Here is a 14,076-nt window from a genome sequence, read left to right as displayed (position 1 = left end):
TCTTGTCTCTAATGCTATAATGCTTTAAAATATTAAATTGTTTTATGAGAGTGGAGAAGCGGCTGGTAACTTAGCTACTCCGCCTCGGTTTTTTTCTTCTGTAAAATGGAGATAATAATAATACCTACATCATCAGGTTTGGGGAAGAATAAAATGAGTTAATGCATGTAAAGCCCTTAGCACAGTATCTAGAATGTACTAATCATTGTAAGTGGTGGTAATTATTCATATTATTTTTAAAAGTTGAGAAACATTGCTTAAGGATGGAGGAGAGAGAATCAGAACATCCTACAGAGCCCTAAGATAATGCTCCATTTTTTTGTTTTTAATTCATGAAGTACACTTTCTGATCATTGTTGCTTATTTATATTAGCATATACTTTGCAAACTGGTAAATCATCTTGTCTGGAGTAGGAAATGGCAACCCACTCCAGTATTCTTGCCTGGAGAAGCCCATGGACAGTGGAGTCTGGCAGGCTACAATCCATGGGGTCTCAAAGAGTCGGACAAGACTGAGCAGCTGCATACACGAATCATCTGTCAGTTTTGACTTCTGGTAACTAAATTTACAATACCTATATTCATGTACTGAATCTTCTCTTTTTCTGCACTGCAAAAATACTTTGAAAGTTTGTCCATCTCGGGGATTCCGTGGCGGTCCGGTGGTTAATTTAGACTGTGCATTCATTGCCTAGGTCCCAGTTTCAATCCCTAGTCAGGGAACTAACATCCTGCAAGTCTTGTGGCATGGCCTAAATAAATAAATTCATTTCATTAAATTTGTCTATCTGTACTCTATGTAGTAAACGTTTCTTATTAACAACATTATTGGCAGTTTATTCAACAGGACCTGCCCCCTGAGGACCAAATGGCATCTGTTCACCCCATTTCTCACCCAGTCATAGTGATGAGAAATGCCTGTATTTTCAAATGATGCCTGGTAGATGTCATGGCCAAATGAGAACCTCTTCACTTATTTGTAAGGCATCATTAGTCAGGCAACATATTATCATCTACACCTAAGCATTTTCCAGAATAGAATGATTCATGAACAAAATGCCACATTCTTCCTATTCTTGGTCACTTGAACGCTTATCTAAAATCAGTATAAACACATTACAAACTCTAGTTATACCTTTTCCTATTATTTTTAGCTCAAATTACTCTCTTTCAGTCCTTTTGCATGTGATTCTGCCTTAGCAGTTTTGACTTCATATACTAGTAGCCTTTGTTCTTTTCCTAATTTAAGCCTTTGTTTTCTTCTTTCATGTCACTGAAAGTATGTATATTTCAAATATTCATTTTTTTAATTGTATCACATTTGTTTATCTTTTAAAAATTCAGTGTACTGTGCAATACCAAATATTCTAGATAAGTGATAAGTATTAGGAAATAAAGCACTTTGCCAATAGATTTTTTTTTTTAACATGAGGTGACCAACAGTTTAATTAATTTGCTTTAAAGTGTGTTTAGAAAACTAAGAATTACTTGAATTCTCATTTTAGATGTTTAATAGAAAAAGGCTTTCTGTAATTGTGCCATGTATGTTATACAGTGTATTCATAATGTGTGTCTTTCTTTTGGGGACTGTCAGTATTCAAAGAGGCAGGATTCATTGCAAAACTTAGTAGGTTTTATATCTTGAAGTCATTGTTAATCTGAGGTGAAAAGTAAATGCTAAATTGAAATTCGGAGATGAAAAAAGTCTCATCTTTTTCACTAATAGGAAGTTCTATTGCATGAGGTGGGTTTTAAGATGGTCTTATGAAAAAACCGAACTGAAAAAAATCCCCACAAGGTATAGAGTGAGAATGCATGTCTTCAAAACTTTTCACAAGATGAAATGTCTCAAACCTAATGTTTTATTGTAGTTTCTCTGTTATCTATAGTTTGTCTGGATCTAAATTAGTGAAAATTTTTATAACCTAAAATTTTTTTAATTTATAAATAAATCTTATAATTTAAAGTTGTATTACTTAAATAATTTATAAATTAAAATAATTTAAAAATTTTGTACAATAATTTTAATTTTTAAAAAATTTTAGCTAGTGTTTACTTAAAATGTCAAAAGTTTAAAATTTTAAAAGCATTCTTTTTAGGGAAATTTTCCAGTTTTAAGGCAGTGGAAGGGAGTAAATTAAAGATTTTTTGTTATTATGTAAAGAAGTGAATTAAAGATTTCCGTATGACTTTATTTTGCAGTTGAGAGAACAGTAAAAAGTCCTCTGTCTCCTCTCAGATGACATTCAAAACCTTTCTTGAAAATGAGCTCTATTTTTCTGAGAGTTGGAGCAATAAGGAAATTATTAAATATAAACAGATCATTTTAATGCCTAATGGACTTTTAAAAAAACTGAAGAAGGTTCATCTTACCATGGACGGGAAAGCAACTCTTTGCTTGATGTTCTTGTCGAAATTTACTAGCATATAAATGAGAGGGAAATTAAAAATAAAATAAAATATATTCAGTACAAAGAGATGTATTTTAGTCTGTGTGTGCTGCGCTTAGTTGCTCAGTTGTGTCTGACTCTTTGCAACCCCATGAACTGTAGCCTACTATGGGTATTCTCCAGGCAAGAATACTGGAGTGGATTGCCATGCTCTCCTCCATGGGATCTTCCCAACTCAGGGATTGAACCCAGGTTTCCCGCATTGCAAGCGGATTCTTTACCATCTGAGCCACCAGGGAAGCCCATGAAAAAGAAAAATTAGTCCAGCCATGAAAAAAAATTATAATAGCACTTAATGAGGAGATGGGACTATTAAACAACCAAGAAAGTGCTTGAGCTTCAATTACTTGTTGGAAATTGCCCAATGGAGACTTAAAATTAGTCTGGGGGAGAAAGTGTACATATGTATATGTGTATATATATATATATATTTGAAAGCAAATTTTTGAATTATCTAAGGCATTGATAATGGAAGTGAAGAACATTTGTAAGTGGATATCAGAAAGCTTTTATCAGCTGATTTAATGTTTTTGTGTCTGTGATAGGCATCTCCAATGAAAATTATAAACTATCCTTAAGTTCATCCAAATATCAAAGTTCTTTTTAAAGATTCTGGAAAGAATGTCAATGGCAGCTACGTATTTTTAGCTTCCATACTTAACAATATGACATTCGCTTTTGGAATTTATGGATACTATTCTGAATCACTATTTCAAGGCATTTTTGCTTAGTATTTATAAGATGTTTTATAATTATATCACCTCTTTTACAGGTCCAAAAGGCAGATTCTTAATTAAGAATCTGCCAAGATCTATAAAAGTATATATCCCCATTTTAAAAAAACAAAAAATCTAGAATAGGAAAGGAAATAGAATAGAAATAATAGAAATATTAGAATATATTAGAAATATTAATTTTAATATTTATTTAATATCATATTATATAATATATAAATAAATTTAATATTTAATATTAATATTAGAAATAATAGAAAAGGAGACAAAGACTACAAGGTATCTTAAATTATGCGTAGAGGTTTACTAGTGGTGAGATATGATCAGTCATCTTGGCTTGCTTTTTATATACTATAAATATTCTAAGACAGAAAAACCAACATTTTATTAATTGTTCTCATCATGATTATGTCTCCTTTAATCTTTCAAGGGATTTCTTTGTTTTTATAAAGCAATGGGAAATCCAGAAAACATAGAGGATGCATACGTTGCTGTTATTCGGCCAAAGAATGCTGCCAGTCTCAATTCTCGGGAATACAGAGCTAAGTCATATGAAGTGAGCACAGTTTACTAACATTTGATTTTCTACCACTGAATGTTATCCTCCATTATCATTTTCATTTACATATAAAGTCTTACCATAGCCTGTAAATTCTTATTGATAACCTAGATATTGACAAGCTAGAATTTACGATTGTAGAGCTCTGCCCATCACCGTGTCTTTTTCTTTCTGCTGCATGTATTTTGACCATTTTTCTATTCATTAATATGGATAAATTCTTAGATAGTAAAAGTTACTTATTTGAGTTTTGCATATATAATTTATAACAGTTTGGTTTTTACTAGAGTTTATGGAATGGCTTGCAGAAAAAATTGCAAAATTCAGCTTATTCAAAATTCCAGTCTAAATTTTGTTCATGGTTATTTTCCAAAACTCTGTTTGTAACAGTTTATTTAAAAATATCTTTACCTTTAATTGTTTTAGGCAATTAAGTTACTTCTCTGAAGTCTTAAATACATTATTAGTATTAGTAAACATGACTGAGACTGAAAAAAAGAAAAGCCCAAAGCAGATTTTATCTTTACTATGCAGCAGATTCAAGCATCATAAAATAATTCTAGTCTAATCTAATTTCAACTAACTTCTCTGCAGGCGTGCATAGCCGCTCAGTCCTGTCCAACTCTTTGTGACCCCATGGGCTGGTGACCTCATGGGCTGTAGACCCCCAGGCTTCTCTGTCCATGGGATATCCCAGGAAAGAATACTGGATGGGTTTGCCATTCTCTTCTCCACCCAAGGACTGAGCATGTATCTCTGAGTATTCTGCTTTAACTGCCTTTTTAAGGTTAGCTATCTGAAACCTATTAAAGGATATTGCAAGGATTCTGAGAAGGTTGCCATTCAGCAGTGCTGTGGCTTATTGCTTCTCAGTCCTGGCTACACTTTAAATCACCTGGGGAAGTTTAAAACTTCCAGCACCACGACCTCACTCCCCTGACATTCCCATTTACTAGGTCTGAGATGAAGCTGCACATTGATACCGTTTTGAAAGGGTTCATGTTATTCTAATGTGCAGCTAGGCTTAAGGTTAAGAAAGATTGCTGGCTAAATTCTAGGGCAAGTAAATTTTATTTTAAACATTCTCTTAATGTTGTTTTTCTCATCCAAGATTTTGCTGCATGAAGTTCCCATTGAAGGACAGAAAAAAAAGAGAAAGAAGGTTTTGTTGGAAACTAAACTGCAAGGTAACAGTGAAATAACACAAGGCATATTGGATTATGTAGTAGAAACCACCAAACCGATTTCTCCTGCAAACCAGGGTATCAGAGGTAAGAAACTTTTCTTTTTAACACAGTTGGTTTTAAATGCTTGTGAAGGAAGACATTTTAAAAAATATGTTAAAGTCAGTTTCTTTTTATGATCCTTTTCATTGAAAAACTTGAAAAAGGCTCATAAATTTCTGGGTTTTTTTAAGCTGGAAGCAAACTCCCTTCAAGAAGTTCCTTGACTATAATGCTTTTTAAGTTAAAGAATATTTTTTAAATATTTGAATAATTTTAAGTAAAAAAAAAAATTAAAATATTTTTGCAGTTTCTTTCTTTTTAATCGGAGTATAGTTGCTTTACAGTGTTGTGTTAGTTTCTACTGTACAGCAAAGTAAATTAGCTTCAGTCCAGTCCAGTTCAGTTCAGTCGCTCAGTCGTGTCTGACTCTTTGCGACCCCATGAACCTCATCACGCCAGGCCTCCCAGTCCATCACCAACTCCCGGAGTTTACTCAGACTCATGCCCATCGAGTCGGTGATGCCATCCAGCCATCTCATCCTCTGTCATCCCCTTCTACTCCTGCCCCCAATCCCTCCCAGCATCAGGGTCTTTTCCAATGAGTCAACTCTTCACATGAGGTGGCCAAAGTACTGGAGTTTCAGCTTCAGCATCAGTCCTTCCAACGAACACCCAGGACTGATCTCCTTTAGGATGGACTGGTTGGATCTCCTTGCAGTCCAAGGGACTCTCAAGACTCTTCTCCAACACCACAGTTCAAAAGCATCAATTCTTCAGTGCTCAGCTTTCTTCACAGTCCAACTCTCACATCCATACATGACCACTGGAAAAACCATAGCCTTGACTAGACGGACGTTTGTTGGCAAAGTAATGTCTCTGCTTTTAAATATGCTATCCAGGTTGGTGATAACTTTGCTTCCAAGGAGTAAGCGTCTTTTAATTTCATGGCAGCTACATCTATACATAAATCCCCTCTTTTTTTAATTCCCTTCCCATTTAGGTCACTTCAGAGCACTGAGTAGGGTTCCCTGTGCTACACAGTTGGTTCTCATTAGTCACCTATTTTATACATAGTAGTGTATATATATGTCAGTCCCAGTGTCTCAATCCATCCCACCCTCCCCTTCTTCCCTTTGTATCCATGTTTGTTCTCTATCTCCGTGTCTCTGTTTCTGCTTTGCAAAGAAGCTCATCTGGGACACTTTTCTAGATTTTACATATATGCCTTAATATATAGTATTTTTCTCTCTCTGACTTCCTTTGCTCTGTGTGGCCATCTCTAGGTCCATCCATATTTCTGCATATGGCACAGTTGTGTTGCTTTTTATGGCTGAGTAATATTCCATTGTATGTATGTACCACATCTTCATTCACTCCTCTGCGGATGGATTTTTAGGTTGCTTCCATGTCTTGTCTATTGTAAATGGTGCTGCATTGAACATTAGGATGCATTTATCTTTTTGAATTATGGCTTTCTCCAGATACATGCCCAGGAGTGGGATTGCTGGATCATATGGCAGTTCTAGAGAAATATTTCAGTTGTGTTAATGATTTGTTCAAGAAAGAGAGAAAGCCAAAGTGGCTTGAAAACTAATAAGAAAGCGCAAGTTATTTTTGTTAGAAGTATATTTCCCTAGATAAGTATCTTTGAACTATTATTTTTATTTCTCTACTCCAGGACACAGAAAACTATAAACCTCTCTCTATAACTAAGAAACAGTTAAGATTCTGTGTATTAGAGCAAGTCATATAAATTACCAGGTAGCAGAGGTTTTCTTCCCATTTGGTCACAAGAAGAAAATCATTTTCAAAGAGCCAAACTGAGAACTGTAGAAATATTCACTCTGAAAGGTTCAGGCCCCATTTACAATATTAGATAATCTATAGCTTATGAAACTGATTAAATATCAATGATCAATTTTATCAGGCTGTGCCTCACAAGAAGCAGATAGCAGTTAGAAGTTCTAGAAATTATATATCTCTGTCCAGAATTCAGGCATTATAATTAAAAAGGTAAAGCTAAGTTCAGTCAGACAACTGTTGAACACAGTTGTCGATAGTGAAGTAAAACATAACTCTCTGTGCCTGAATTTTTGTTTTTTTACAGCTTATTCAGTTTTTGTTTGTTTGTTTGTTCATCTTTATAGAGGATAGTTATACAATTCATCTCTTTTCACTAAAGAGACTATTTTTGTTGCAGCGATAAGGCTGAATCATGTCATTTGATTTGTTGGTTATTTGGGATACTTGTTCTCTAGAGATAGCTGAAATAAGACTGTTTCATAACTTCTGAAGGTACCATTTACCATATTTTACCTCCCCAACAGGTAACCTCCTCAATAGGACCTGAAGAGCTTTTGCAGCTCTGACCATTGTAACTGGAGATTATAAGAAGTTCCTGCATAAACTTACAGCTCTTTGACACACATTCTGAGTCCCACAAAGAGAATCCCCTTTCCCTGTTTATCAGGTTGACTTTTTAAATAAAGTGATCTAGAAGTGATCTTAGCTGAAAAAGGGGACTATCCCTGTGGGTGATCAGGCATGTGAAAGGCTCCTTTGGATGCCGCAAATTTGTCAGCTTTTTCTACCTGTCTTAGACTTCTCTTAGTAATTTGTATTACTATTACTAAATTATTTTAGTTATCAGGATCTATTCTGAGATCAAATTACTGAGACAAAGTCTGAGCCCAAATCACGTATTTGAGCTGAGATAGACAAGTCATAATTTGCTATGAATTAGCCAAACTCTAACACTTGGTTCATTCATCAAGGAAGGGGATATAAGTGATATTAGTGTGAACAAAAATGTCCCCTGGCACAGAGGAATGGGTAGTTTTTCTTAGAAGTTACGAGTGGATAGGCACCCTGAAATATGTCTAGCACAATTATGTCTTGTATACTTAGACAGTAGAACGTGCTAATAAATTTTCAGGTAGCTTTTAATAAGAGAAATGAAAACAAAGAAGTTTTTACTTAACTAAATAGTTAAGAATATGATTTCTTACATAAGCATCACATGAAAATTAGAAAAACTGCAGTAGTTTTGCCTTTTTGTGCAATGCTATATGTAGTTTACAAAGCACTACCACAATTGCTTATCCATGAAATTCTTAAATTGATCCTGTGAGTTGGTATATAGTCATTTTCACATCTGTAAAACGGAAATGCAGACATAGGCACCTAGAAAAATCATATTCCCATTTGTGGAAGAGTTAGGACGAGAACTGTATTTCCCAACTTGTAGTCAGTGCTTTACTCCTCCCCGGACCCCCCCATACACACCACACCCCCCCACCCAAAATAGATCTCATAGTTGCATATAAAATTGGCAAAGTAGTCAGTTTGGATCAGAACTAGGTTTAAGGAAGCTACAAGTCAGGAAAGATTAAGTGGGACAAGACCTCAAACCAGACAAAAGTAATATTACCTCTGAAATTTATTAGAATGTTTTTCTTTATCTAACACTTGTATTTTGTACAAGTGTCAATTTTGTAGAAAATTGTTTGGGGGCTGTAATAATAATGGGCCATAATAATCAGAAATATTCACTCTAGCATTTTGTGAATGAATGAAGCTGTTTGAATGCTTGTAGTATCTACTTGTCCACAGATGGCATCCAGCCAGGCCTTCCTACTTGGGTCGAGAACAAGGTTCTGTTTCTGGGGGTGGGGAGGTTGGAAGGGTTGATAAAAATCATGACAAAGATAGCCAGAAAGTGAAAGGTTTCAGAGTGAAAAACTTATAGGTTATTATTTATTGCCCCCTTGCTGCCAAATCAGGAACAACAGACTTAAGAATGACGGTTACAATTCAAAACAATAATTTATAGCCCAATCAGATTTTAATAAAGCCTGAAATTGAGGATGGAGGTTGAATATTAAATGAAAGGTTACTAAACTTTAGAACTCTGTAATTTATATATACTACCCTTCTTGGCCAGCTCAGACTTTAGTGAAGTTCCCACCATCTACATCCCAACTGAATGAAGACGTCCGTGCCGCTTCAGCTTGCAGGACGCTCTGCTGTTGAGCTGCGCTGTCAGTCCTTAGTGGGCGGATCTCCTTGCTGTGTGTGGGGAGCTTCTCTCCTAGCGAGTCAGAGCCAGGGATCTGTTGGTTAACTGCCTACAGAATGATGTACGTTATTATCAGAATTACCAGTTTTTATTAGCGCATATAATAAAATTGACTTTTTATATTTCAGTTCCTCTTAATACTGCCTTTAAAATATTTTTTCTAATTCTCAAGGTAATTTATAAGATTTTAAAAGGCCCATTATTTTTATCTTTACTGACTTAAAACGATTAGGAAAACGAGTGGTCCTGATGAAGACATTTCCTCTGGATGGGGAGAAGGTGGGCAGAGAAGCTGCGTTATTTATTGTTCCGTCAGTTGTTAAAGGTAAAGCCTTGAGTTTCATCTTGTGAATCGTGGTGTACCTTAGGTGCTAAGCTAAAGTCTATGGAGGAACTTAGGAATTTGGAGTCATAGTTATTGCAATACTGTTGTAAAAATCATGTTTTTAATATAATGGAAGATGGAGAAATTTGTTACTTAACAACGTTTTGATTCCCAAGTAATAATCAGGCTTGTGGACTAATCGTCAAGTTTTTGTTTCTGTTTTTAAAAGTAGAATAAGGATGAAGGAAGCTATAATAAAAACAAAAAGTTTTCAGGTTATAATGAGGAATTTTTCAGACTTTGCTATATAAAAAGAAATAAAAATGTATGTATTTTGGAAAATTAACAGATTATGATTAGGACCTATCTTGTATTTGGGATAAGAAAGTGTCAGTAATAGTTTTAAAATACTCCACCCAACAATAATGGTAATATTTAAAGAACTTAGATCTAATGTGAAAATTTAATTTGAGCTTTGACAAGGAATTTATCCTATTATCCTGGAACAATAGAAAAAATATTGAGCTTCGTCAGACCTGCAGTCTACTAATTTTTTGTTATGGGCAAACCACTTCTTTAAGCCTCACCTCTTTATCTGTAAGATAGGTATCTGCTCCTGCTTGATTCATTGTGCTGGAAGAATCCAATGAGGTATTTATTAGATGTAAAAATCGCTTTGGAACCTGTAGCGCACTGGCCTCATGGAAGGTAGTCATGATACTGACGATATATCAATGGCCCAGTGTGGACATCTCATCAGACTGCTGCTACACAGTACTTAACATATATTTTATTAGCCAGCTCTGCCATTCCAGATTTCTTTTTCCGAGCTATACTTAGGTTAAATACTTCAGCATTTTACATGATATTGGAAATCTTATTATTAATCAGAATTTTACAACATTGTTGAGCAAAAGAAAGAGGAAACAATTTCTGTAATCCTACAAGATTCTAAATCCTGCATTCACCCAATTGGACAAGGTCACAGAGCTGGCCAGCCCTTGAATCCAAGTCTTCTAATTACAAGTCTAGAACAACTTATACTTATCAATTTTTTAAAACATACTGTATACGTTTAAATAAAAAACACGCAGTTGTAAGCCTTTTATATGATGGCATAAATCTTCATTTTTCTTTTTCAGATAATACTAAATATACTTATACTCCAGGATGCCCAATTTTTTACTGCTTACAAGATATTATGCGAGTCTGTAGTGAATCCAGCACTCACTTTGCTACACTTACAGCAAGAATGTTAATAGCCTTGGATAAGTAAGAACTGCCATTAAAAATATTTTTTAATAAATCAAGTACATATTCATAATAGAAATTAGCTTTGTGAGATAGATATACTTTATGGATGAAAATAATAAAATTTATAATATATATATTACAAAATGGTAAGTTTTTGAAGTATAATATAAAAATTTTAAACGCCAAAGATAAGATTCTCCTGATTTGTTTGCAACATGTTAATTTTATTCTTTGAAAGTGACAAAGATTGCCCTGGCTTAAGAATTAAGATTCCTTTGTTATAAAACAAGATTTATTATTGATTTACCCTTATTAGTGAACAAGTCATTTAACCTGTCATGCCTTTGTCCTGTAACAGCAGGTCTAGTGTCACCTGTATCTCAATGGTTTAAATTTTAAAGTGCTTCATGTTTTTGAAATGGTTTTAATTATTTAGTGTTATATACATTTTTTTGTTATATGCATTTTAAAAAAGTAGTTTGCTGTGTCCAGTAATAAAACTTTTATTTACAGTAAGTGAAATACTTAACTAACACTAATTAAAATTATAAAAATCTGAATGTAGTATTAGAAAGAGTTAGATAATAGTTTACTTTTTTCATCTTCACTTTAGAGCAAATACTTCTACTGCCTCTTCTTTCTGTTTTGCCAGGTGGCTAGATGAACGTCACACACAATCTCACTTTATTCCAGCCTTATTCCGACCTTCTCCTCTTGAGCGGATAAAAACTAACGTTATAAACCCTGCATATGCTACTGAGTCAGGTCAGGCAGAAAACTCACTCCATATGGGCTACAGCGCACTGGAAATAAAGAGTAGAATGCTAGCCCTAGAGAAAGCAGATACCTGCATTTACAACCCTTTGTTTGGATCAGATCTTCAGTATACAAACCGGGTAAGAATTTTGGCTCTTATTTCAAAAGATATTTGATTTCAAAATATCATTTATTTTTCCTGAGACAAATACATGTATTAGTAATTGTAAACACTGAGATGACATCCTCACTTAGCTCTGCTTTTATACATTAAGGTCATAAAGCTCCTAAACAGTTTTTCTGTTTTCCCTTTGTAGGTAGATAAAGTGGTAATAAATCCATACTTTGGTCTCGGAGCTCCGGACTACTCGAAAATCCAAATTCCTAAACAGGAAAAATGGCAGAGGAGCATGAGCAGTGTCACCGAAGACAAGTACTGCTCTGGTTTTACTCCACTTTGCTTTTTTAAAAGCCTATATTCTAATGTTAAAAAATTATTTTAAATGATATATGCAAATAGTATGCAGTGTAATCGTCACGTAAATGATTTAGTTTACAGCTGTTCGTTGATGTGTAGCTTTCATAGATGTGTCATATTTGTTTTTTGAATTTCAGCAGTGCTGTTTTTGTTTGTTTTTCATGATTAGGGAACGACAGTGGGTAGATGATTTTCCTCTCCATCGAAGTGCCTGTGAAGGAGATTCGGAATTATTAAATCGACTTCTCAATGAAAGATTTTCAGTCAATCAATTAGATAGTGACCACTGGGCACCCATTCATTATGCATGCTGGTAAATAGATTACTTACTCTTTTCTTTTTAGAAAGAATGAATCTTTAGTTATTAATGTTAGTGTTTCTTTTCAAAGCTGTTCTCATTCCAGCCAATTTTTCCTCCACCATGTTTGTTTACCTTCTGAGCTTTCTCTGTGGGAATCTTTTATTACTATGCGTGTGCCACAGCATCTGCCCCATTTGAAAAGTATCATTAACGTTCTCAGGCATTCCTTAGGTCATGAAGTAAGATAGCTAATGACTAACAAGTGCCACTGCACGGCACTTGGTCCCTGATTCACCCTTGCAGTTTCTATTGTTTTGTACTGGAGTTGTATTATGTTTGCTTATCCTTATTATAAAATGTACATGTGTTATTAGCTACATATGACTTGACCTTGCATCATGTTAGAAAAGTATCCTTTTAGTTCTTTGGAAAGCTGTGGTATCTGGAAACATCCATAAGTTTTCATTATAAGCTGTGGTATCTGGAAATATCCATAAGTTTTCATTAGAATTAAATCCTGTTTTTGTTTTTTTTGGGGAAAAGGATTAGCTCTCAGGAGTGAGGTTAGCTCTCTCCACTAGTTGCCCATGGAGTTCTTGCTCTTGTACTCTTCTCACATAATCATAACTCTTCCCCTCAGCCTGGACTGAGTTCTTAAATTTATGTTCATAGCAGTAGTTAACCATTTGCTATAGCCTGTCCTCTAGAAAGGATGTAATGAAGTTATTTACCCTTATATATATTTTTAATTTATTTAAATTGGAGGCTAGTTACTTTACAATATTGTGGTGGTTCTTGCCAGACACTGACATGAATCAGCCACGGGTGCACATGTGTCCCCCTTCCCGAACCCCCCTCCCACCTCCCTCCCCACACCATTCCTCTGGGTCATCCCAGTGCATCAGCTTTGAGTGCCCTGTTTCATGCGTTGAACTTGGACTGGTGATCTATTTCACATATGGTAATATACATGTTTCAATGGTATTCTCTCAAATCGTCCCACCCTTGCCTTCCCCCACAGAGTCCAAAACTCTGTTCTTTACATCTGTGTCTCTTTTGCTGTCTTGCATATAGGGTTGTCATTATCATCTTTCTAAATTCCATATATATGCATTAATATACTGTATTGATGTTTTTCTTTCTGACTTACTTCACTCTGTATAATAGGCTCCAGTTTCATCCACCTCATAGAACTGACTCAAATGCATTCTTTTTAATAGCTGAGTAATAATCCATTATGTACATGTACCACAACTTTCTTATCCATTAATCTGCCAATGGACATCTAGGTTGCTTCCATGTCCTAGCTAATTGTAAACAGTGCTGTGATGAACATTGGGGTACGTGTGTCTCTTTCAATTCTGGTTTCCTCGGTGTGTATGCCCAGGAGTGCGGTTGCTGGGTCATATGGCAGTTCTATTTCCAGTTTTTTAAGGAATCTCCACACTGTTCTCCATAGTGGCTGTACTAGTTTGCATTCCCACCAACAGTGTAAGAGGGTTCCCTTTCCTCCACACCCTCTCCAGCATTTGTTTGTAGACTTTTTGATAGCAGCCATGCTGACCAATGTAAGATGGTTCCTCATTGTGGTTCTGATTTGCATTTCTCTGATAATGAGTGATGTTGAGCATCTTTTCATGTGTTTGTTAGCCATCTGTATGTCTTCTTTGGAGAAATGTCTGTTTAGTTCTTTGGCACATTTTTTGACTGGGTCGTTTATTTTTCTGGTGTTGAATTGCATGAGCTGCTTGTATATTTTTGAGATTAATTCTTTGTCAGTTGTTTCATTTGCTATTATTTTCTCCCATTCTGAAGGCTGTCTTTCCACCTTGCTTATAGTTTCCTTCATTGTGCAAAAGCTTTTAAGTTTATTAGGTCCCATTTGTTAATTTTTGCTTTTATTTCCATTACTCTG

The 14,076-nt window shown here is 35.1% G+C and overlaps 1 protein-coding gene across 3 annotated transcripts in view; it reads left to right on the top strand.

Moving 5' to 3' along the window:
- The window catches only part of KRIT1 (KRIT1 ankyrin repeat containing), a 38,993-nt gene that overhangs the window by 1,438 nt on the left and 23,479 nt on the right, over positions 1–14,076 (top strand). The window contains exons 2-8 of one of the 3 annotated variants that reach the window (XM_043462575.1): positions 3,615–3,740; positions 4,855–5,014; positions 9,280–9,372; positions 10,515–10,644; positions 11,279–11,522; positions 11,700–11,815; positions 12,030–12,173. In XM_043462575.1, coding sequence (XP_043318510.1) covers positions 3,639–3,740; positions 4,855–5,014; positions 9,280–9,372; positions 10,515–10,644; positions 11,279–11,522; positions 11,700–11,815; positions 12,030–12,173 — 989 coding nt within the window. In that variant the 5' untranslated portion in view covers positions 3,615–3,638. Of the gene's footprint in view, positions 1–3,614; positions 3,741–4,854; positions 5,015–9,279; positions 9,373–10,514; positions 10,645–11,278; positions 11,523–11,699; positions 11,816–12,029; positions 12,174–14,076 lie in introns of those variants that run through there. The other 2 variants (XM_043462577.1, XM_043462578.1) reach the window with 2 other exon arrangements.

Source organism: Cervus canadensis, chromosome 3 (assembly GCF_019320065.1).
Source record: "Cervus canadensis isolate Bull #8, Minnesota chromosome 3, ASM1932006v1, whole genome shotgun sequence".
Taxonomy (NCBI): Eukaryota; Metazoa; Chordata; class Mammalia; order Artiodactyla; family Cervidae; genus Cervus; species Cervus canadensis.
This window is presented reverse-complemented; position numbering and strand designations above follow the sequence as displayed.